Raw genomic sequence first — 24,684 nt, forward strand, 5'->3', positions numbered from 1 at the left:
CCACCCTGCCGTTTTATAGTGTTTGACTGCTTAAATCTGACAATAATTAAACGGGTCCAAATAGTCCATATAGGCCGCTCGTGACTTTGGGCCTAACCGACCCGTGACCTTTGATGGGACACGGTCCGACCGTTAAACGGGCGTTTCCTCCGCCATTGTGCCATCATGCACTCGGGGCGTTGCTTAATTATAATTTCATGGTGCAACAAACTATGAGACGTGGATCACGTCAGATGATCCACCGTTACATGCACTTTCGGAGGGTGACCCAGACCTAGGCCCTAGGAGTTGACCGAGTCGGTAAAACGCTAATCTCAGGTTAAACGCCCAAATAAATGCTCGATCCCATTTGATGCGAGTGTGTGATCGACACGATTTGGCTGCGGAATGCACGATTTAGGTTAAGATGCACGCATGTGAAAATTTTGTAGAATAACGTCATAATGTGAACCTTAAAAAAATTCAAGGGATGCAGTGTATAGATTTTCCAATTAGTTTATTAGCCCCTTTTCCATTACAATAAAGCTGAACTGATTAAACATATGTATTATTGTAAATCTTCCTTTGCAACATAACAGACGTTAGCCCAATGCGATACAACGAGGTAAACACAATTAACCCTTTGCACTCCAAAGACATTTTTAAAAGCTTTTCAGCAACAGAGTAATTTTTAGTGAATTTGTTATTATTATGTTTAAAATAGGAAAAATCATATTGTAATACTAATGTATATATATAAAAGGTGGTTTAAATTACGATAACTCTTTAATGTGTATATTAAACTGTTATTTGCCAAATTATTTTTAAAATTAAGTGTGATACTTTTTTAAAGCTAAGATGCCCTTTAAAAAGAGCTAGATATTTTTTCACAAGTTTTGCAATAATACATTGTTTTTTATCTTTCTTTGCGACTATAGGGTTCTGCTTATAATTTTTTAAATATATATTAAAAATAAAATAGCCAGAATATTTAAAAAGAAAACCTTCACAGGAATAAAATATTTTACCAGAAAATGCAATCTGGAACAAAAAGCCGTAACAAAAAGCTTCCATATTAAGAACATAAATAATTCCTATATTTATGATTACCCTAAGAAATGACATTTTTATGATATATCTAATTGTTCTGATGCTGCATCTAAATTATGTAATAGTCATTATCTTCACTACATTCAAATTTATTTTTGATAATTTAAAATATCTTTCTGGACTATGAATTAAAAAAAACACTAATTTGAATATATAATTAACTAATAAATGATATTACCATTGAAATGTAAGTACAGTACTGCAGAAATACACATGATGTTCACGGTGATAAGTCACAACACAGACTATTGTATCAAGCACCCGCTGCATCTACCGGGCGATCCTAGGCAGATCATCTTCTATAATATAATTGTTCTCTACTCTTTAAATCGTATCGCTTTGTATGAACGGTGTATAAAAATACACGGAAACAAAGGAAATATATTTAATTTTAAAAATAAAAATTGAATTTGCTCCGACTGATTTTCGAGCCGCCGATAATGCGTTCTGTTGTTTCGACCAATGAAAAATAAGCATTCAAATATAAAACAAGATGGCCGACAGTAACGTGACAACAGTTGAAAATAATTATTATTTATAAATAAAATTTTGTTTAGCGACAATAATTTTCATTAAATCGTCGTGTACGTTGTTCCATTTGACTGAATATAAATAATCGAAGTGCAAATTAATTAGTTGTGTTATAACTATGAAAATTAAATATATATAATACATAATGTGTTGAAAATTAAACTAAGAATACGTTGATTAAACTAGATAAATAATATTATAACAATCTTTGTAATGAAATCTTCAAATTTTGAATTTCCGTCTACGGGCTCCGAGGCCAAGTAGTGAGTTTTTCCTTTATTAATACATAAACATTATCATTGCTTCCGATTTAATGCACATATACGTTAGATTTTAACATGTAATATATACTTCGTATATATGAAGATTGAGGCTAATGTCGATCAAACCATATAAATGCTAATAAAACGTATTTTTTTATTTATTGATTTTTGGGGATAATATCTTTTATGACGATCGCGTGACAATGATTGTGATGCAGTCGGTTATTTAGCTGAAGAAGCTTGGTTACAGCAAAATAAATTAAAACCATTATTGCAGCAAAAAAATTTCACCTAGATCGTTCCGTTCCGAGTGAAGACTCATATGTGTAGTTTCTTGGATGTTATCTAATGGACATTTTACAATGATTATAAATATGTGATTGCATACCTGAAATAATCGATAACCAAAATATCTAAGAGTGGCTTTTTTTAATTCCGATGTGGCAAAATATGTATGTATACGTCATGTTTTTTAATCAATTTTTGTTCTGTGCCATCATTCCTCTTTATGAATAGCCAAATTCATGATATTCAGTTACATAAAACTTATGTAGTATGTTCTTTATAAAAAGATAATACTTGCTGACAGTTACTTCAACATGAGAAGATTCACTCTTTGTTTATATATACCAATTTTACTTTGCAGCCATATAGGTCATCATTGCTTCTAAAAAATAATTAAAAACAATAAGACATTATAAAGGGTTAAACATTGAACACATTATTACTACTAATATAATCCATAAATTAAATTTAAACGACAACCGAAGAACAAAATTGCAAGTAGTTACTATAGAGGATTAAACGCGTAGATTGGCATCTTTTCATCTTCTTCAAAATTGTCGCAATATGTCATATTTTAATTGCTTGCCATACGTAAATGTTATTAGATCTATCATTGCTTCTGAAAATTAACTGTAAATGATACTATATAGTGGGTAAAATGTAACTTTTTGTTCACACTAGTACGAGATTTTTCATTATTACTAGTATTGTAATATGTTTAATTAACTTTGGTATGTATACCTTTAATTGCCAAGTCCCCGCTGTGTGTCTTTTAATATTTGATCTTAGAAAGTCAATAGTAATTGTGTTAGAATAAACTATTCATATATTATTCAAATAACCAAACACTTACTGGCACACTCATAATTTATAGTTTTGATTGTATTGTCTATAATTCCAATTGCTACATCAGTTTGAAGCATCTTCAATTGGCACTTTGTAAGAAAAACGCTGTGATTATAACATATTTCATTGTTTATTTAATTGCAAAGAACTACGCGCATCGAGCGCTTGCCAGATGACAGATGAACTGTCACATCCAAGCAAATTTGAAAGGGAAATACCCTGTTTTGGCGCGCTTGAGAACGAACTACGAAATTGATTTTATCGATTTAAATCGTTATATATAAATATATAAATTAGCATACATTATGTTGCATACTATATAACATAAAATTCCTTAAGTTAAAATCACTCGATACGACTATATTTAGCTACCCCTAATAATTATTCACATTTGAGAGATCTAGATATTTCCCAATAATCAATATTATATGAGAGATTTAATTTAATTTTGTAATGGTAGTAAAATTAAAATACATAAATGTATAATTATAAAACATTAATATTTATGTTATAGAGAATGTCATCAAAACAACAGTTGCTTTTGATAAATTATGTTCTATAATATATGACGCACGTTTCTGATACAATGTAAAAACCAGTAGATTGTAATACGAATATAAATAGTTTAATCGTTTTTTGGATAAAAATCCTTTATATTTATTATAACATTAAATACTTGTCTTTCATATGCGTAGTAAATATTTATTATAAAATTTATTGCAGAATAAATTTTTAATGAAAGAAAAATTCGCATCGTATATTTTACGATAATGGCAACTTATTAAAAACACGTTTCAGACAACAGAGTTGAAACTGTAATTTTTAATTTTGTATAATATACTAATGATCTATCTTTATCATTCTTTCAGGTAAGTTCGACTCTGAATTTCATCCATCACCTGAATACCTATCGCTAAAACACATGCTAGAAATACGTAAGTACCAGTACATTTTATTTTTATTTATTTTGCATTATTTTATTGTATTTTTCAGTATACTTTATTTGCTCAGTTTATTTTCACAACGTTATGAATAACCCTTACTGCGAAACCCTCGATAGATTCGCACCCTTTTCACAGGAAAAATCAATCTGATATTATCTTTTTTATTTACACTTCTCAATCGCTCGTTCTTTATTTACGCCTCTTTGATCAGTTTCTATGACTGACAGAAAAGCTTTATATCGACACCGGATATCAAATGAACCGAAACAAAGCAAGATATCGCATTATAGTGTCAGTTTTTTTATTATTTTGATTTAATACAAGCGACATTTGCTTGTAAAAATTTATGAGTTTTATCGCATGTTTTACGACCGAGAGTGCCACTTGCAATAAAACATGCTCACGTATCAAATCGACTCGTTTTCATTGATTTTATTTCTTCAGCCTTGCAAAACGAGTATTATGTTATTGTTTGATTAAATTTCATGCATATTTTTTAACGTTATGAAAAATTCTTATAACCGTTCGACGCATTCCTAAGATGCTAATGGGACATTATCCGTAATTTTATACGTATTATGTATTTTTTAACATATTAATATGATCATAGATACCGCTTTAACAAGCCGGTACCGAAATTCTTGAAAGATAGATGCCCAAGGGCCATATTTGTGATACCTTTGTGATAGAATCCCCATTTTTTTGGTGTCTCAAATTTAAATATGAAAGATTCCTGAATGTTTGTGATGTATTACAATGAAAATTTATATATTATATCAAGTATAATAAAGCTATTTTAGAATTGTTATTTGATTAAAGTATAGTTAGTTGTATTCTTTTATTACTATTTATTTCTCTACGAATGCAAATTGACTACAACTAGTAAACATAAATATAGTTTTATATATCAGAAATTGCAAAACTTGTACGTGCTAAATTATATTTCTAATTCTTAAAAATATCGTTACGTGTCAGATTATTTGTATAGAAATATTTCATAGCCATATTATTTTATTCTAATTTTTAATTATTTATAATAATTTCTTGAGATTTTTCTACAGCGTGTTTAGAAGCCTAGTTTATATTATTCTTATCATATAATAAAGACCATGGATAATCTCTTATTAATACATCACTATGGTAGAGGTTTCTTCAGTGAACATAGCATGTAGTTTCTTAACGAGTACTAATGCGAAGTTTTAATAGATGCTGGTACTGTTTCAAATCGGTTAACTTTTGACGCACCGCCAGTTGTCATAAACCATTTGCGCCAAAAGGACAACTTTTAGAACAGCTGCATCCGTTGCCAATTAAGAGTTAGTCTCGTCCGGTCCAAACTAAACGGTCCATTGGGATGAAGTTTCGACAAGCTTTAAAAACGATAGTGTTTGCCCAACGTTTGACGTCTATTTGATCGAACAGATCAAACAGTCGAGTCATGTTTGTTCGTTTTCAATTAGCGTATAAAAGAGAGGGGAAAATATTAATGTAATGCAAACACATCGAGTTTTTTTATTTTATTTCTTAGCAATCGACTCTGGTGAAACACTAAAGAGGTGTTGTGACAATTAATGATCATTTTTTTGACATATGTTATTATAATCATGTGTCAGGTTTGAATACGTGATTATTATTATAAATGCGTACAAACATGTACATATTAGGTAATGTCCAGGAAAATTAATTGGGCTATTTTTATAAATTACAAAAGAGGTTTTGAAATATTTTACTATTTACAAATCATATGAATCAATACATGATGATAGCTAGCTGGCAATTCAATTAAATTTCCAGATATCACTACCACAATAGCTCAGGGAAATTAAAAAACCACAGTTAATTTAATACTAAAAATAGTTATTGAAAGAATTCTACATATATATATCCGAATAACTTTTTCACTTTTACATTTAACAATATTATTTTAAAGCATTCAAGCACATTATACTTTGTTTTAAACTATGTCGTACATAGTTTTCAACATAGTATATACGCATTTTTTAAATTTACTTATGTTGCATAACTTCCGAAAAAAGCACGACGTGCCTCCTACCTGAGCAAAAATAGACAGACGTTCAATAATCGTTTATTTGCCTATCAAATGTTTCGCAAATACTCATTTCTTGTGCTTATGAAGTGATAGGCAGTTTTACGCCTATTAATCAAGGAAAGTTATTTTTATTTTGAACCTAATTATTACACTTTTAAATAATTAGCTATTTTAATTTGTATACATATTTTCATCACAAAATGTAACGATCATAATAAATTACTTGAAAAAAATATAGACCGCCCATAAATGAGTAATAAAAATTAATATTATTTCAGAAGTGATCTGTTTTTTCAGACCAATAATAAAATTAATTTAAATCCATATTTGTTCCAAAAAATCTTAAAATAAATGCCACACTAGTTGTATTATGTATGTACGTTTTTAGTAGAAAAACTTTCTTGATATTATCCCGGCATCTTTGTAATATAAGATCTTGACCTCGATCCTAATATATATTTCATTATAAGTTTAGCGAACCCTTCTCACGGTTTCCTCGTTTTTCCATAACCATAATTCGTCCGTGATGAGCATTGATCTTAAGGCACGTTCATTGCTTGCTAATCGAAGAAAGAGCATATATTTATATAGAATAATACTATAGTGTTATTTTTATGCTTATATTATTGTAATTTTAATAATTCATTCATCATTTGAAATATCATGATTTATAACTAATTTTCCCTGGTATTCCTTAAAGCCTTGAAAAGGATTTATAGCAGGCGTGTGTTGATCACGATCGACCATAAAAGGATCAATTTGCTATGGAAGATTGATTGCCTTCTTAGACAATGGAATGACACATCGTCACAAACAGTTCTTGGAATGTGCAATGGGTTAAACGAGTGTTAAATAAGATGAAACCTTCTTGAGGTGCGTATACATATTCATTTACATGCGATATAAAAAATATAGTATGTACATATGAAATGAGGTGGGAATTCAAGTTATAAAAGATATAGTTTATCCTAGCGGATAGTTGCAATGTCATGAATAATAAATTGTTACAGTTTGGTGTTATATATTTGAAATTCGCTACAATCACTCAGGGAGCAATTGAAATAAAAAATATATATCAGAACAAAGTGAACGACCCGTAAAGAATTTTCTGAGATAACTCAATTGAGAACGGTGTTTGGAGAGAAATGTATTTTTATCGAAATAGCGTTATTATATGTTACGCATACATTCGTCAAAAGTTTCTCTCAATTAATTTGCAAATTTTGGCGTATTGTTTTGATTGTGTTTTTAAGTAGACTGGGAAAACCCTGTTTGGGAAGACCTCTTAAAACGCTTTCGAAATTTTAGGACGTTGCTCAAACTATACGAGAACAAACGACGGACGAGAACTGTTAGATTTGCAAAACAATTCAAGGTCTTATTTACATTGTTAACAATTTTATTTTTTTATATTTAAATTAAAAAAAAAACAAGTCTTGATCTCTTAAAGGTATCAAATCAAATTCATATATGGGTTTGTAAATATGACGCAATTAATAAATTGAATTGCTGCACGATTATTGCTGAATCATTCCCATAATGACAGGAAGAGTGAATGTAGCATTCAACAGGTTAAGATTTGTATTACGTCATCTCATTGATCTCGTACTTATCTATGTATAGTGTAGTACACTATATATGTATGAGTTACTCAACCAAACTTTAACTTAAGGTTAAGAGAAGGTTTAACTATCATGCTCTCTGTAAAAGTTAGTTTCATTAAAGCTTTTATCATTCCGTGTGTATTTCCTGAGGCTCTCAAAGTTTGCGCTTTAGCTCAGGCTTAACATAAAAATGTTATATTACACAAATAGATCAATTACGAATTTCGTTCGGGTCAATCTATACTTTCATTATCGAATTGATGACTATCTTTAGCGTCGGTGAAATTTTCTTTCACGTCGCTTCATTATTATTACAACGGTTGTATGTATATATTTTTTTCATATAAATAAATCATTATAAAGCCGATAATTTAAGACAAACGCGCCTCGAACTAACTGATATCCATTAAATGTGTGGTAACGTATAATCGGCGTTGTTTATAACGTTACGTTACGTGTTACACAAAGCTTGGAAGAATAGCGATATAAATTGTGTAATATAGTTAAATATATATGTGACGATAATGGTTTTGCGATTAAATTATTGATCGATGGCTGTAGATATTTTAAGCAATTTATGTTTTAATTTTAAAAACAAAATATTATTAGAAAGAAAATAATTTATACTTTAGGCTTCATGCATATGTATAAAAATCATATTTGACATACTTGAGATGCATGTTAAGAGTGCAAAAGGTTAATCTTGTACACGATCGATTCATTGCCAGATGGTTAAGACCGTGACCTTTAAATTTACATGATTATGCTTAAATTCGATAATAAGCTATTTAATAAAATTCCGGAAATTGTACCGACTGTAATCGGATATAATTTTTAAAAGAAGCAATATAAGATCACCTGGTTTTAATATACTTATTATAGATTATATTATTTAAATGCCGTGAATCATAGTGATTAGGACTTATAGTTCGATATTTCGGCAGTGATGCACCTGCCATGATCACGAATTTTCAAAAACTATTTCTGAAAATTTGTGAATTGTAATTTCTAATCGCTACAAATTCTAATCGTTCAAGTTTGTATGTAGCTCTTATTTTTACAAATTATTGGTAAAAAATCCTACAAAATACAAATAAATTATTCAGCTCTTCAAATTCAACTCGATTTTTCTGCTTTATTTATTAATTGTTAATTACTTTTAAATGTCAAAGTGGAATAAATAAATATATTATTATGTAAAGGTGTATTTAATTAATATCCATCGTTGCCGTGAACTTGTTAGAAAGCCCAATTATTAATATCTGCAAAATAAAATCATTAATTTTTAATTAAAATATTATATTATAAAATATAGGACTTAAATATTAACATAAATTCATCGGCGGTAATTTACTCAATATGTCATTAAAAAAATGCTTTAAAAAAATAGGTAAACATATTTTATCTATTGAAATATAAACATACGTCTATGCTAAAAAACATTTCTTTTTGATTATCTTACTGACAAAATATTTTTATTCTCTTCAACATCCTGTCATAAGCTCATAGCAAAATTTGATTATATACAGTTGCTTTCTAAAAGCTTAAACACCAGATTTTTTTATGTAAAAAGCTTGATTAGCTTATACTGCTATGGCATTGAGTGCAATATATTATTTTTATATGCAACTGTATTTCTTACGATTTTCAAACTTTAACTTTATTAAATTCTCGTTTTGGACATATCTTCAATTGATGTTATGCAAGTTCACTGGTTTTATTTTGACATGATCAAAATAGTAAATAATGGATTCCATCATGCCTTTTTTTGAAGCTAATCTTATAAAGTTATTTATTTGTTAAAATATATGTGTAAATAAACCATAAATATGAAAATGTCTCCTATTGATTCTAGAAGGTTTATTTTATATTTTGCTCCTTTATAATTTGTTATTTTTTCTTTATCAATCTTGTCAATCAACGGAGCACGTTTTACAACCTCATAAAAAAACTTGAAGAATCACCGTACAGCAGGTGTCAAACATTTACAACGTGCAGTGGTGTGACTCATCGCAATCATCGTGCAACCAAGATACATCCAGTCTCTCAATAGCACCTGTCCGATTATACACGCTCGGAACCGGAACCGAAATCGTACGACAATCTTGCCGACTATTGCGACTAGCTTTCAGATCGGAATCTGAATCGCAATCCGCCCTATAAAATGCCCCGCGAGGATATCTCAAGAATTTGAGGAATGCCCGCGTGCTATTATGGCAGTATGTGGTGTGTTCGAGTGGTTGGCATTCGGTCGAGTGTAATGGATCCAGAATCGGACCCACGGCCGCTTTAATTGATTTTAACCATTAATTTGATAAGCCAACACAAATAAATTAAACTGCCATTCAATGGTGTAATTATACCATAAAATGGTATGGTTAAAAAAATATAGTATGATTGAAATTAAAACAAAAATAGCCAAGCTTTCAAACATGGGTTATCTTAAGTAGTAAGTAACCTGATACAAGCTTTTCTTATTTCGCATTCTTTCAGGCATATTCGTACGAGATCAATAATTGTATCCCTGTCCTTCAAAATGGCCATGGTCTTCCGAGACTACCATGAAAATTCACTTATGTTATTCGTGCTATCGTCGTAGATGGCAACGACTTGGTCTTTAGGCTTTGGTGCCTATTCTAAATCTTGCCATTGTCAAAAACGTTTTATATAATTTTATGTTCATGTATCTCAATTGTGGGTTACTATTTTTCCGCACCTACACGCTTAACTGTTTCATAAATAACAATTCCAGATACATCTTGCTATTGTTCATAAAGATCATCTCACATTAAATACCAATCAGAATAATATTTTTTAATTTTTTTATGAGTAAAGCTTTTCATTCCTTTCTTCGTTACTTATTTCTGCTTTAAATTCGCAACAACATGTTGTCACATCTCACTTCTTTCTTGGACCGAATTAGAAATTATCACAATCAATTTAAACATGCACTTCAATAACAACGTTGCAGCGATTGAGACCAGATAAATTATGGCACATTAACAGAAATAGCAGCATTCCCAATTGAATAAAAATATATCTTTTAATTTCAGAATGCATTTGAAATTCATAAAAATACTTAGCCTAAAATTAATTTCCTAACAACCTGTAGTTTTCTTTGTGTGTTTACATTATAGTATATGGTTTTGATTCCAATCGAAATTCAATGCTCTCGTTCGCATTACTCATTCCATTTACTTTTTTTACACCCATACATTTTTCCAGTTATAATTACTCAATATTTATAACGTTCAACCTTTTAAGACTTATTGCGACTTATTAAGAAACCAAATGCGTATATGTACATATGTATCTATAATTATAATGTTATTTTATTTATCTACTCGTACATATAATATATGTGCACAAGATCCATATATGTACGACGTTGATGTTCGCCTATTAAATTTATTGTTTTTTAATTTACGTTAATGTATTATTATTATATTTTAAAGGTCAGTAGTTATCTGTATTTTTGTTTATTATTTGATAACAACAATACTGATGATTTTATATTCATGTGATATTAAAAATCACAATATCATTTTATATAACATATCTGCAAACTTGAGCTTATAAATATCCCGATTAAATTAATTATCAAACTGGATCTACTATTATGTTTCGGAATAGCGTCTAGCAAAAAAATAAAATAAACTATAAATCTAAAATATTTTATTGACAAGTAAAGTGGTCAAAAATGTCTATAATAGATATTTTAGTAAAATTAAATTTATGGATTATTTTATACGTATTGACTTGTAATATATTGATTAAATAATAGCTAGCAAAGTATAGGTGCCTAATAAATTTCCAATATTTCTGCCACATTTTGATAATTCATGTATGTCTTTATGATTATTTTATGTACGAGCTAATGTAGCTGACGCTGAACCAAGTTTTAAGTTTATCAGTCAATTAAAAATTGTTTAGTTGCATCCACGTTATAACTTTTAGAATATTCATAAAATAAACAATGATACAAATGTACTATCCACTATAAGCTGGCTTTAGAAGCTAATGTAATACCTTTTATTTTAAATAAAAAATATATTTTTCTTGTTGAATAAAATATCACGTCCTATATAAATCCTTTTCAAATATTTTATTAAGATAAAGCAGTTCTAAAACTTTTACTTTTTTCTTACATAAAGAAAACTCGAAGTCATAAATGTCACATAGTATTTTTACATTAACATTAAAGTATTACCTCTAGTAGGTATAAAAAAGGATGACAAAGAAAATATAGTTTCTATCGTATAAAAATATTTATTTAATAGATAATTGCATTTAATATATATTATCGTTGTTCACAAGTGATCCAAAATAGAATTCTTATTTCTGCTCTAATATTCACGAAAAATTCTCACCATTTTTTCATTATCAAAATTACAATATAATTACGCACATCTTGACCGCGATTAAGCGCTTAGATATTCGACCTTCTGCTTCCGTCTTATGGTTATCGCGGAGGATTGCCTTTTGCAATATGGGAATCCATTAGCTCCGTACAAGATCTGTTACGTGTTTCATTAACGACCGAACCACCTTGACAATACCCATTTTTTCACATATCACTCACACACACATCCTCAATAATTCTTACATGTGCCGTTTATTTTCCCCTTGAAGCGCGCCGACCTGTGGCCATTCACTGTCACGACTTCGGCAGACGCACACATTGTTTGCGTTTTCCTCGTGAAAAGTGAAGGAAACCCCATTGTTTAGTTTTTCGCTACGTTATCAGTTTTCCTGGCCGATTTCGGGAAAAGGACGCGTGTGGAAGTTCTCAGACTGTGAGGTTTTATTTTGTGTTGTGTGTGATTTTTTTTGCTGAAATGTGATGTGTCAAAACAAAAAGAAAATGATCACCAAAGGTAATGCTGATCCATCATTCTGATCTATCGATAAGTCTAGTCTTAATTAATGCATCGTAAATCAATCTTGTGTGAGTCGAATAATGCCGACACTGCGTTACGTATGTAAATCGTGATTTATTTGCTTATGATTTTAATTATGCAATTATGCGATTGATATATTTAAACTATACATCATTTAATTACACTGTACAAGAACATATTTACAACAAAGATTTATGTATGAAATCTGCCACAAGTCTTGATTTTTAATAATTGATTTTTTCTGATTTTTTTTAGTAAAATTGCTTGTTTATAGCAATGTTTTTTTAATAAAATAATAATAGATTTAAGTACCTACAATTATTAACTTTAAATATAAATTAAATTTCGATAAAAAACAGTTTGTTGTTATTTTTGTTCTGATTTTTATTGAGTATCGGATTTTATTTTGTTATATGAAATAATATCGAAATTTCCAGGAATCGTTATTATGTTTTTAATACATATTATTATATTAATTTAATAACTAGTTAATTAATAAACAATCACTATTGAATATAATTAAATATACATAATCACAATGTTAATAAATAATTCAGTAAATTGTATTTTCAATTTCAATAACATTTTTGTTATCTAAAATAAAAAGCTGATAGTAGTTCATTTTTATTATAAGCTCTTGTTTAATAGATATAGTTAATTATAATATTGATTACACAGTAAATTATTTTTACTGAAAGTTGGCTTTAGAAATGTGGAATATTCTGCATTTAACCACAAGTCGCTATAAATTTTTTTTTTTATAAAATGCTAATTTTACTGCTACCTTCGCTGTAATTAGTTTTTTTAGTGAATTTTAGTTCTTTAGTTTGAGTGTTCTAACAATTCAATGCAAAGAGAGGGATAATGCAAGGTTTTCGTTTATTTCTTTATTAACTTAAATAATTAAAAAATGTTTCAAAAAGTGAGTAAATAATATATATACATAGCTACATTAGTAGCCAAGAGTCTTGATACATAACACGTAGAATGCTTATTATGGTAAAAAAATTCTAAACACGATCATAAATTGTTTTTCAACGATTGATATGTGCATAAATGTGCATATGAATTTCCATAATGCTTAGTTTACAATCTCACAGGTAAATTGTAAAATTCTTTAATGACTAACGTTTCGAAATTCAAAGTTTATTTCGCTCAAGAGCAAGTCGATCATTAAATTAACTAAAAAACTCCTAATTAGTAACATTGTAATTTATGTCCGCATGCTACCCACGCGTGTTTTACTCAAAACTTATCCATAAAAAAAACTTAACGATCCAAAATTTGTTAGTTTAGTTCTAGAGACGTCATTGACTGCAATTTCAAGGTTTTGGTTTCACACAGAGTATGCCCACAGCCTTTTTACGAGCGATTCAACGGATAAGTTCACGGACTAGCTCGTTATCTAATATTGCTAAAATTTAGCAAATATTTCCGCCAGCGTGGCCGATTTCTCGAAACGACCCCGATTTCCTTACATCGTTTTCTCATTGTCTCTAGCTGAGTGCGATAACAACGAGAGTGACTCTAATGGGACTCAATAGGCTTAAACATGTCTGTAATTGACGGTTAACGGCAATGGATGTCAATTTGTCCACTCGACTGTTTCTTTTTCTCTGATGCTGGAAAGTGGTCTCAGACACTGAAAAAATCTCAATAATCATGCGAATAAATAACAAGAAAAAAATCGATATAAAATGATACATAATTAAACGTCCGAGACGTTGAGATACTTTAATCTGACCCTGGAAGACCAAGATTGGTTATGAAGTTAATGTCTTTTAAGTGCACGTTAATATTTCATGTAAATGTGATATATGCACGCATGCAAGAGGATCTGGTTATGAATATTTTAATATGATTTACAAAATTATTTTTTTTAATTTGTGGCAAAAAAAAGTTTAATCCTAGCTAATTAATACAGTCACGAGTTATACATAGCGGTGACAATTATAAAATCAACTATAACAAAAAAAATTAAATATGCTATTCTAAAATAAATTGGTAAAAAATATATTGTAGCGATTTTTATTATATAACAAATTTACATAAATTAATTTTTCTATTCAAAACTATAAATATAATCTGAAGCTTAAAAATGTATGAATCAATGCGATATAAATTAATAATTTTACATACTTATATTTAAGGCATTCTTGATTTCAGTTTGCAATTCGGAATAAGATAATATATTAATTTATCCGCCTGTTCCACTGTTACTAGGTAACATTCTGTCTTTCACCAAAACGGTGACAAAATCTGCCTTAGACAAGGTTGTCATGGGTTATTATTAAAAAAATTGTCGGATCTCGGTTGCTCATAGAATTTAATTTGGTTAATTTTGAGTTATTTGAGCGATCCTAGACTGTTTGTAACTTTGGCGGCTGATTGTTGAAAGATTATTTCACCCTTCGGGTGTTCCTCAAGGGTCCAATCTGGGCCTTCTGCTCTTTATTCTTCGTTATTTATTAATGACATAAATACGGCAGTTACAAATTCTAGTTTTCTTCTAAATGAATATGATTTAAAATTGTTTAAAGCTTAAAATCGGTTGAGTACTCATTATTTCTATACTCTATAATATAGTGTTTCAGATTCTCTATGGAGATGTGATTCGTCAACCATATGCTTTTTTAGTGTCGGAAAGTGCCATATTATGTAATTTTATCGATCAGTTTATTCCTACGATCTTGGTGGGAACATTTTGGCTAGAGAAACTTCTACTAAAGATACATGAATCACTTTTGAGAGTAAGTGGAGATTCTCTCTATACGTAAACAACGTCTGCGATAAATCTTTCAAAATGCTCCGCTTTGTTGTGAGGAACGCATTTCACATTGACGATCTGTAAATTATTCGCGTTTACACTTTTACACTTTTGTTTGCAGTATTCTTGAATCGGGATCTATAATTAGGAATCCCCGAAAAACCAAATACTCCTTAATTGAAATTGTCTAGAAAATATATTTTATATAAAAGTTTATTGATATAATATTTTATGACTTTTTTACTATATATTATTTTTTATCCTACGTGTATTATATCTTTTCTGTATTCTGTTTATTTAATTTAATCTAATTAATAGTTTTTAATCGATATTGGCAAGGGATGTCATCGCAATCTTACTTTTTATTGAGCGTCTGAAATTTCGAAGAGTGTTACTCTTTATCTTCGGAGACTAATTGTTAGAATATGAAGAATAACAGATTCATTGATGTGATCTGTGGTCAATATTGATAAAAAATATATAATTGGCGATAAAAATTTAAAATTGAAATAAATAAATATGTTAATATTTTTTTATATACAAGATGTGTCACTTACATACATGCATACACATGTAGGTACATATAATGTAATCGTAAATTGATGGCTGACTGAGATGGGAATTGGTATAAATGGTATTGTTTGCTTCTGTTTTATGCTGATGAAAAACGAAAAAAATTGGCAGCTATGGCAAATCAATCGGATAGCCGTATTTTTATTCGCTTCCACGTGTATAAATAATTTGGCAGCCAACTCCGTCGTTGCTCTAGGTCTAGAATGCTTGATGAGGTGTCTGAAACGACGTGGGTTTTACGTCCATACAATGTCTAGGAATAGTACAACAACAGTGCCGCGTGTGTTGCTATCGTCTTATTCTCTACGTCAGAATAGTGTCTGTTCCTTTATAAATAAAACAAGCCCACTCAAATATTACACATTCTTTCGAATGGAACAAATCAAAATCCTTAGATGCACTTCTGATTTTTTTTAAATTCTGTTTTGAGTATTATTTCAGAACAATAACAAATTGATTAGCCATGTGTACGGTAGAGCGGCTGAAATTTAAGAGACCCTGTGGTGTTTTTAAAATTAGGCAAAATTAAAATACCATGTAAATAGTATTGAAAATGGGAGGTAATCATCAGTAATGAATTTATCGTGTTTCTTTTAGGGCAAGACATTATCATTAACAGTGGTGATTAAAGATTGAATATGTTTAATATGACATCAAAAAATCTAATTTTTAGCAGCTTCTTGTTTAATGAAATGTAAAGCTTCTGGATTTAATCTAAACCATTACAGCTAAAAGTTATTGTAAACAAATAGCAAAATTTAACAATGCCCTTCAAAACGACAGACATAAATTTGAAAATTAAAAAGTTTTTACTACGACAACCCACATTAACCTCGAAGCTATCTGTCACCTATTCATAATAGCCATTTAATCACACACCCGATTTTGAAGGATTCTTGCGAGAATCCTTCAAAATCGGGTATGTGATTAAATATATGTATATGTTTTTTCTATGATCGATCGATATATATTATAAGTGTTAATTGAATACTCATAACAATTATTAATGTGCATTTAAGCAAACCTAATTTAAAATTACTATTCTCCTAGAATACTTTTTTCCTCATTACTCCCTGCTTTTCAGTTTAACTCACGACTGTTCATTTCTCAGAAATCGCGTTTTAATAATGGTTCTTGTTTGTTTTTTGTTACGCTTTATTTAGAGAAAATCTTTGGATCCAAGCTTCCCATGATTGCGGTCTAAATTTTTGGATAAATGCATTTTTATGTTCTAGACAAAAAAACTATTCCTTTTTGGCTAAATTTGGACTATAAAATTTACTATTAAGAAAGCAATGGACATGACTGATTTCAGTCATTAAATACGATTTTTTAATGACAATTCATGATATGCAAAAAAAGTTTATAGTATTGCATTTTTTTTTTAAAAATTGAAGCGAATAAAAATTGTGTTTTGTGGTAGTGATCAGTGGTTTTCAGAAAATCTTTTATGATACATATATCACTGGCGTATTTCAAAAAAACATAGTTAGCTTTATTGAGCTTTATATATCCGCTCAAAAATTAAAAGAGCTTATTTTAGTTAAAAATAAAATTTGTACGAATATTTTAAATGTTTTACAACCGCTGCATAAGAAAGGATGGGTCCGTGCCAAATGTTTGAAAATATTTATGCTTTTTTGAAAGCATTTAATAGAGGTCAGAAATATTTTGCAAAAAGTTGTTTACGATATTCTCAACTACTCTAATCGACTTTATCTTTGCTTAAGTAATCTAAGAACTACATTAATAGTTCGTTTTGTTTTAATTTCGTAATAAGCCTCGATTTACGTGATATTTCCTGGAACGTATCTTTAATTTAAGGGATAAGTGAATTACATATATATTTTGATTCGACAAAATTTCTCGATAAAATCGAGAAATTAAAATGTAAGTTCCTACTTCTTGAGAAATAAAAAACATTGACAATCTAGAATGCGTAATTAAGCTTTATTATCGATAAACGTAAATTATTTCTAAAATTTATAACGGTATTTGTCAGAGGTATTTCAGCAACTTTTTTATTCTATAGATTCCTAAAAACTATTCATTGAATGTATGCCACTTTATAGGAGGCCTGAAAGAGTGATTTTTAGTTTCAAAATCCATCAAATGATAGAGGTTTATCTTGCATCAGCATTTTCATTGATAACTCTATCCGTACATTTTTACAGAAAAAAGTTTTCCCATAAAAATACTTATGTTCTTCGATTCTTTGATATTTGCCAAGAAAACACTTGAATCTGAATTTAACGTACATATTTTTCTTATTAAAAAAAAACAGTATTTTGTATAAAAAATTATAGTCGAGTAAAACTCGAGTCAGTCTCAGAATTTGGCCTTAAAAAATTTACATTATCAAGGTAAATAAGAATTCATATTATCAAGGTCTAAATTACACCATAGTAATCTTTAATCCGACTGAATCACAAAGAGTGTCACCTTAGGATCGCATCGCAATTTTTCCGCAATGGCTCACCTCGCGCAGGTGTTGTTATTGTCCTCTCGCTTAGATTTTCCCACGAACCGATTTTCCCTTCTCGCGCTTATGGCGTTATCGCCATTAAACTATTGTCGGTCTCGTGTTCAGCGTCATTAGACCTAATATGGATCCAGGAATTCGACTTGAACCATGAACCTGAGAGAGCGCTATTTCTCTCGGCGAAACCATTAGCGATTTTCCCGGCCGAATGCAACCATTGTGATAAATCACACTGGTAGTTCAATCAATTGGAATCGATAGTTACAGGTGTATGTGTAAGATTGTAACGTGTAATAATTGTAACGCTCATCAATCTGGTCCGTTTTGTAACCGAGGTTAACAAGCGATATGATGTAAGCGATGCATTAAAATGATTATATAGTCAGTGGTTACTTTTTATGCATTGAATAATAGAGTAGCTATTATTTATTTTTTTAATTTTAGATTACAAAGAGATCAATAACTAGATATTTTTATTATATGTCTATAAATATATATTTAAAATTATTATTATTTTAACGTTGCCAATTGTATTAGAGTTTCAATTTTGTAATTAATAAAGTATGCTTCAAATATATTTTAATTTATTCTGCAAGCGTACTAACGAACCAATAACGTTGCTTGGAAATTAACAGACATGTACAAAATCTTAAATAAGTTTCTTATCATTATGCAATATTAAACATTAAGATAAAAATGTAAAATGACAATAAAACAATATTTTTGTCAGAAAAATATTGATTTATATCTCTACAATGGTTTTCTTTTTATACTCTAGCAAAAAAAAAATACTTTTAATATTATATATTAGACTTACAGACATAGATCAAATCTAAAATCATTTTGTAGTTTTGTGAAATATCATTACATTTAAGCTGTAGTGCAGAATAAAAATACTATGTAAAAACAAAAAACATTGTCATATCACTTGATCTGCTTATATTCATATAAGGAGATCAAGTGATATGAATATATCATAAATTTCTTTTTAATCTAATAAAATACTATATAAATTTAACTATTATACTTATTCGCTTAAATTACATAATAACAACAACCCCAAAACTGTAACTTCTAAGCTATCGTCAATCTTACCGATTTTCTTCGCTTATCCGACATTGCGCTTTCTCTCGACTTGATTTGCTCCACCTTTGATCCTGTCCTTTATCTAAATACATACGTTTATCGACTACAATCTCGTTGTGACCTTAGAACAATGTTATGTCTTTTCTTAGTTTATTTTACCTTATATAACTCCTGTCCAAAGGTCACACGTTCAAATAAAACGTTATTAATTACAGCTCGTTTGGGATATTTTTTTCTATTTCACGCCACATTCGCACTTCCTCGAAAGTCATACACTTAACTATGATATATAAAAAAATAAAAATAATCACATATCATTTACAATATTTTCTTTCATATTATACTTAAATTTCTTTTAGCGAATATCTTTGGCCTTATCTCCAATCAATTGTGTTTCATAAAAACAGTCTAGTTAACAGCTTAATTGCCGCGCAGCCATGATCACAATTTGCGTTAATTAAATCACACAAAAAAAGAACATTGCACGTTATTAAAACGCGGTTTTTTTAATTAACTTCCCACCGTTTTCAAGCGTCCAATAACTATTCAAAACTTAACTTAGTTTACTCGCGAAATTGCCAATCCTGACTTGAAATTGGCTTTATGACAGTGTTTCGCTCAATTAATTTTCGTTTGTGTTATACTCATTGCGATCGTCGGTATATTTTTTCATTACTCTGATTACCTTTCATAAATCAATTCGCTGCTATTTTGTTAATTAAATTAATTAACTCTTCTGGTATGCTTAAAAAATACACGATTATCCAATTTGCATATGAGTAAATTCAATTATTTTCACTACAATTACTGTCAGTAAAGGCATTGTTGTAAAATATTTGTAATTTATAATGTAAATACATTTACTTTTAAATAGAATGTAAAAAATGTATTTTGTATACTATGCATGAGAATGGAGCTTTAACTATACTGAAGCTAGACTTATTTTAATAAAATAAAAATATAAATGTTATGGAAACAATCAAAATATGTAGTAAATAAAAGTATAACCTTTTTAGAATACATCTGCATTTAAGTTATGCATACACGTGCAAAAAATTATATTTTGTATATAACTAAAGTTTTATAATCCACTGCCTTCACCGACGATGAAGTGAATACCCTCCATTCCGGGATAATAGAAGCACCCCCAGATCATATGGCTCTCTGGATTTCGCTCAGTTGTTTGAAATATTTTTTTCTGTAACTTTCATCACATTGACAAATAACGTAATACACCCCATTTTCCCCGTATAAATTTATTTTACTATCATCAGAGATCGTCACTCTTCCTTGATCCAAAATAGTCCAGCTTTTGTTTTGATTGACTCATTCCATGCGTGTTAGAAGCATTTTTTTCTATTCATTAAGCCACATAAAAATGATGTCCACATTTATTTCTTAATCAAATTTTTCACTAATTGGTAACTTCCATTTACGCCTATCACGTAAGCACATGCGTAGAATTACTCGATTTACACCAAGGGTAGTTATCCTTACACTTAACTCGATTTATTGCACCATTTAGAATTTTTTAATTAAAAAGTATTTGAACTAATCTTGCATTATGTAACATTTATCTTGCCGATAATCTTATTGGCAAATACATAATAATATTGCAACTAAATTGTGGGCCACCACAAAAACTGCCGGTCAATGGCTAAATAACCATTCAAAAACAATAAGGACATACCCCTAAATGGGTGATAAAAAGTGGTGTTTTTTCTGCACGCAACACTTCACTTTAAACGTTAAATAGTTATAAACTATTAAAACTAACTACTTGAAATGGTAATCTATATAAATAAAATATACTTAAGTATACACTAATAATATACACACGTAATGCTTCCAGACGAACTCATTTTCTAGGTAATCATGCTATCCTTTTTAGACTTTTATTACCACTTAAACCAGTATGCACGTATATGCGGTATAACGACTAAAATTCCAAAAATTCCAAAATAAAATACAGGCCCTCTAAATGGACCAATATTGATAATAAGCTCATAATATGCTGTTGGGGGAGAAGAGAAGATAATGTAATTTTAGCTTCGGTGTCTATAAACTTGTATTTTTATTTGTCGAATAAAATACTTGATAGTGAGATTTTATGACTTATTTAACTGCTTAACGAATACGAATAGTTAATACAGAAAATACCTTGATCTAAATAGGGCTTGAATATCCTGAATTTTTCATTTGCTTTCTATTATTCAACTAACTCTAAAAATGAAACTCAAAAAACGATCGATACAGTCGTCGGTTGAGAGAAGTCAAAGTTTAAATCTGACATGCAAATTTAGCCCCTAAATAGAAGACCCTTTGACCTTTTCACGTACCTTTGTCAAAATTAAAAGTATCACAGAGTTTCGTTTTATCATTAGGCAACGTCGATGTAAAGTTTTCGACAAATTGATGCAAATTCGCTAATCAACAAAAAACTCTTGTATTGCGAAACTCGGATTACATATTTTTCTGTTCGTTATCGCGCGACTGTTGTACAAACAATGAAAGTTTTAACTCCTTTCTCCTCAAACCACAACGTCGAAGGCGTAATACTTAACTGTCAAATTAACAGCCTCGGGTTAAGAGAATTCACTTTGTGTCGGCCTGTCGGAAGTGTTCGTTCAAACGATCGATAGAAAATAATTCAATGTATAATATAGATTAAGCTCCGTAATATTGAATCATGATTTTACATATTAAAACTATTTTATTTTCCCAGGATGTAACTTTAATAATAAACGCAATGGAGAATCCCGATCTGCTTCTTAAGGACGAAACATGAGGAAGGCATTGCTTAAAGCCCAAAGCCTGCTAAAGTTATCGTCCATAGATCTCGGTACGCAATGAAAAGTTTTGCTTTTATATTACATCATTGGGTGGATCAATCGCAGATATGTTTAACTCATAAAGCATCGCTTTTTATTTGTGATTAACTTATGTTTGTGTGTTTTACATAGATAGTACATATACCAGTGGTTGTGTGTCTGTATAAGCTATGAAAGCACCGATTCCTTCATTTCTTTTTCCAATTATTAAACATATTTTATTTACATGATAGTTTTGTCCATAAATTACCTATATTTTATTTTAATCATAATATCTTTGAAATCTAGATCACTATTTCTTTCAAAATAATCAATTAAAAATATAAATTATTTCCTTAATGCTTAGAAGCAATAACAAATATGCTATTTTAATTATGTGTTTTTTTTTCTAGCAATAGAAAGTTGAACTGAGTCTTAGTTATTATATTTGTGTATTACACCTTTACATAAAATTCATATTATTCTATCTAAAGTTAATTTGAAGCTAACACATCGATTATTTCTAACCACACTGTGAACTGAATTAAACGACGGTCGCACTCCTCTTTAGTCGCAAATTTGCCAATTAAGCTCTTCGGCGAGGCGTCAGCGTCTGCTGTAGATTTGTCAGAAAATGCCGTCCAATACATGAGAGGATTAAATTTAATGGTGTTCGATCGAAGTTTTTAACGTCTAGACTTAGAATGGCGTTTCTGCCAGAAGTTGTAGAGAGGAAAAGGGTCGAGTTGCTCTTAGCCGGTGTCTAATGGCATCACGGATCGTGTGCGACATTTTAAACGTGACATTGTTTGGAATTGCATGCTGTTATCATAGGGTACGTGTGTACATAATAAAACATGGAGAGCTGACATGATAGGGACGAACAATGTGTTTGTATTAGACAGAATTTCCCTTCTTGTTTCCGAGATTATAATAAAATATATACATTATATATAATAGACTGACAGAACACGTAAATATTATAATAAGCCATTGATATATAAGCTTTAAAGTATTTTTATTTCGTTTACAAAATATATTTTAATAACACATATGTATTATGTATTGTTTGAAACAGAGTTTCTGAGTCGGTAAAAATAGGATTTTTTGCCGACCGCTGACGCAAGAATGAAACTATTCGACTACAAATTTAATCTATGATGATATTTATCGCGTCATTAAAAAGCAGCTAGATGCTTTAAGTGCATCGTACACTTAGTAGACAATTTTTTTAAATGAACGATATCTATGTTTCCAGCACCGTCTGTACATACTCCGACGCAGTTGCCACAGTCCAAGCCCTGCGCTTGTATATACTCATAAAGATCGCTGGCTCTAATTTTCAGATTTCGAACCATCAAAATGGTTCAATTAAATTCATACAATCAATATTAGAAGAAAAAAATAATTTAATAAATCTTCTTCTTTGTTTAAACATATTTTTGGAAGCAATTTTGAAAATAGTTTTCATTGTTAATATTAAGTCCCAAAAATTGATTCTCGGGACTTCAAAAAAATTAGTCCCAGAAATAAACACTAGGGATGTCTCGACACAGTATTCCCAGTACACAGCACCACAACTAGGGATTGCAATAATACCGGATTTACCGAAAGAGAAAACAGTTAATACCGGTAATAACATCATTTATTTTTTTAATAATTGATAATAAAATAGACTAAATGTAATAATTTGTAATAAAAATGTCCATTTATTCAAAGTCAAACTAAATGTTATATTGATAAATTTTCACTGTAATATATCGTTGAATGTTGCTACATGCTTGCGAATTTTGCAAAAAAATCCGAAGTGAAGAAGTATTAACTATTGTCGTCTTCATATTTTTTGGGAAATATATGAATTAAGCAGATCATATTTCGATTAAAGTTGCCGACATTTATGACCAATTATTTGTCTGTTTATGTATATTTCGTGTTTCAAACAATGCTTTTATGCAATCTTCCTAACATTCAGGTACTTCTAAAAATACTTTTAATGTTGATCCTTTATTGTGTTGTCTATGAATACTAATAAAAATCAATAAGTCGACTGTGTACAAAAACCTTTTTGTGCCTTTTATTTTTTTACTTTCATTCATTTACTTTATTGTCGGTGAAAATATATTTAAAAATACGGGTTCTATGTCTTTCTTCTTTTGGAACAATAAGTCTATAAAATCATGGTTTTTGATACACCGCTTCTGGGTGCCAACAAAATTTTTATACATTTTACACCACTTTCTAATTTATTCCAATGCAATATACACTTATTCCTATATTACTCATTATTTTAAACTCAGTTATGATTTTCTGAAAGAACCTTATAAAAAAGTAGTGCGTAGAAAATTGTAAAGTTGTTTATTTAAAATGCGACATATTATATTTTTTTCTAAAAACAGATTTATTTATATAATCCTATTTTAATTATTGCACATTTTATATTTATTTTAGAATAT

General features: G+C 29.6%; 1 protein-coding gene across 15 annotated transcripts in view; it reads left to right on the top strand.

Moving 5' to 3' along the window:
• Nucleotides 1–24,684, top strand: part of LOC148238882 (rho guanine nucleotide exchange factor 10-like protein) — a 217,533-nt gene that overhangs the window by 155,005 nt on the left and 37,844 nt on the right. For 4 of the 15 annotated variants that reach the window (XM_088181438.1, XM_088181447.1, XM_088181456.1 and 1 more), the window contains exon 3: nt 3,884–3,949. The exons of 4 other annotated variants lie outside the window; for them this stretch is intronic. In XM_088181438.1, coding sequence (XP_088037564.1) covers nt 3,884–3,949 — 66 coding nt within the window. Of the gene's footprint in view, nt 1–3,883; nt 3,950–9,124; nt 12,490–22,146; nt 22,264–24,684 lie in introns of those variants that run through there. 7 more of the 15 variants (XM_088181513.1, XM_088181486.1, XM_088181470.1 and 4 more) reach the window with 3 other exon arrangements.

The sequence above is a fragment of the Plectrocnemia conspersa genome, unplaced genomic scaffold (genome assembly GCF_051122295.1).
Source record: "Plectrocnemia conspersa isolate PC_06_02 unplaced genomic scaffold, ASM5112229v1 ptg000001l, whole genome shotgun sequence".
NCBI lineage: Eukaryota > Metazoa > Arthropoda > Insecta > Trichoptera > Polycentropodidae > Plectrocnemia > Plectrocnemia conspersa.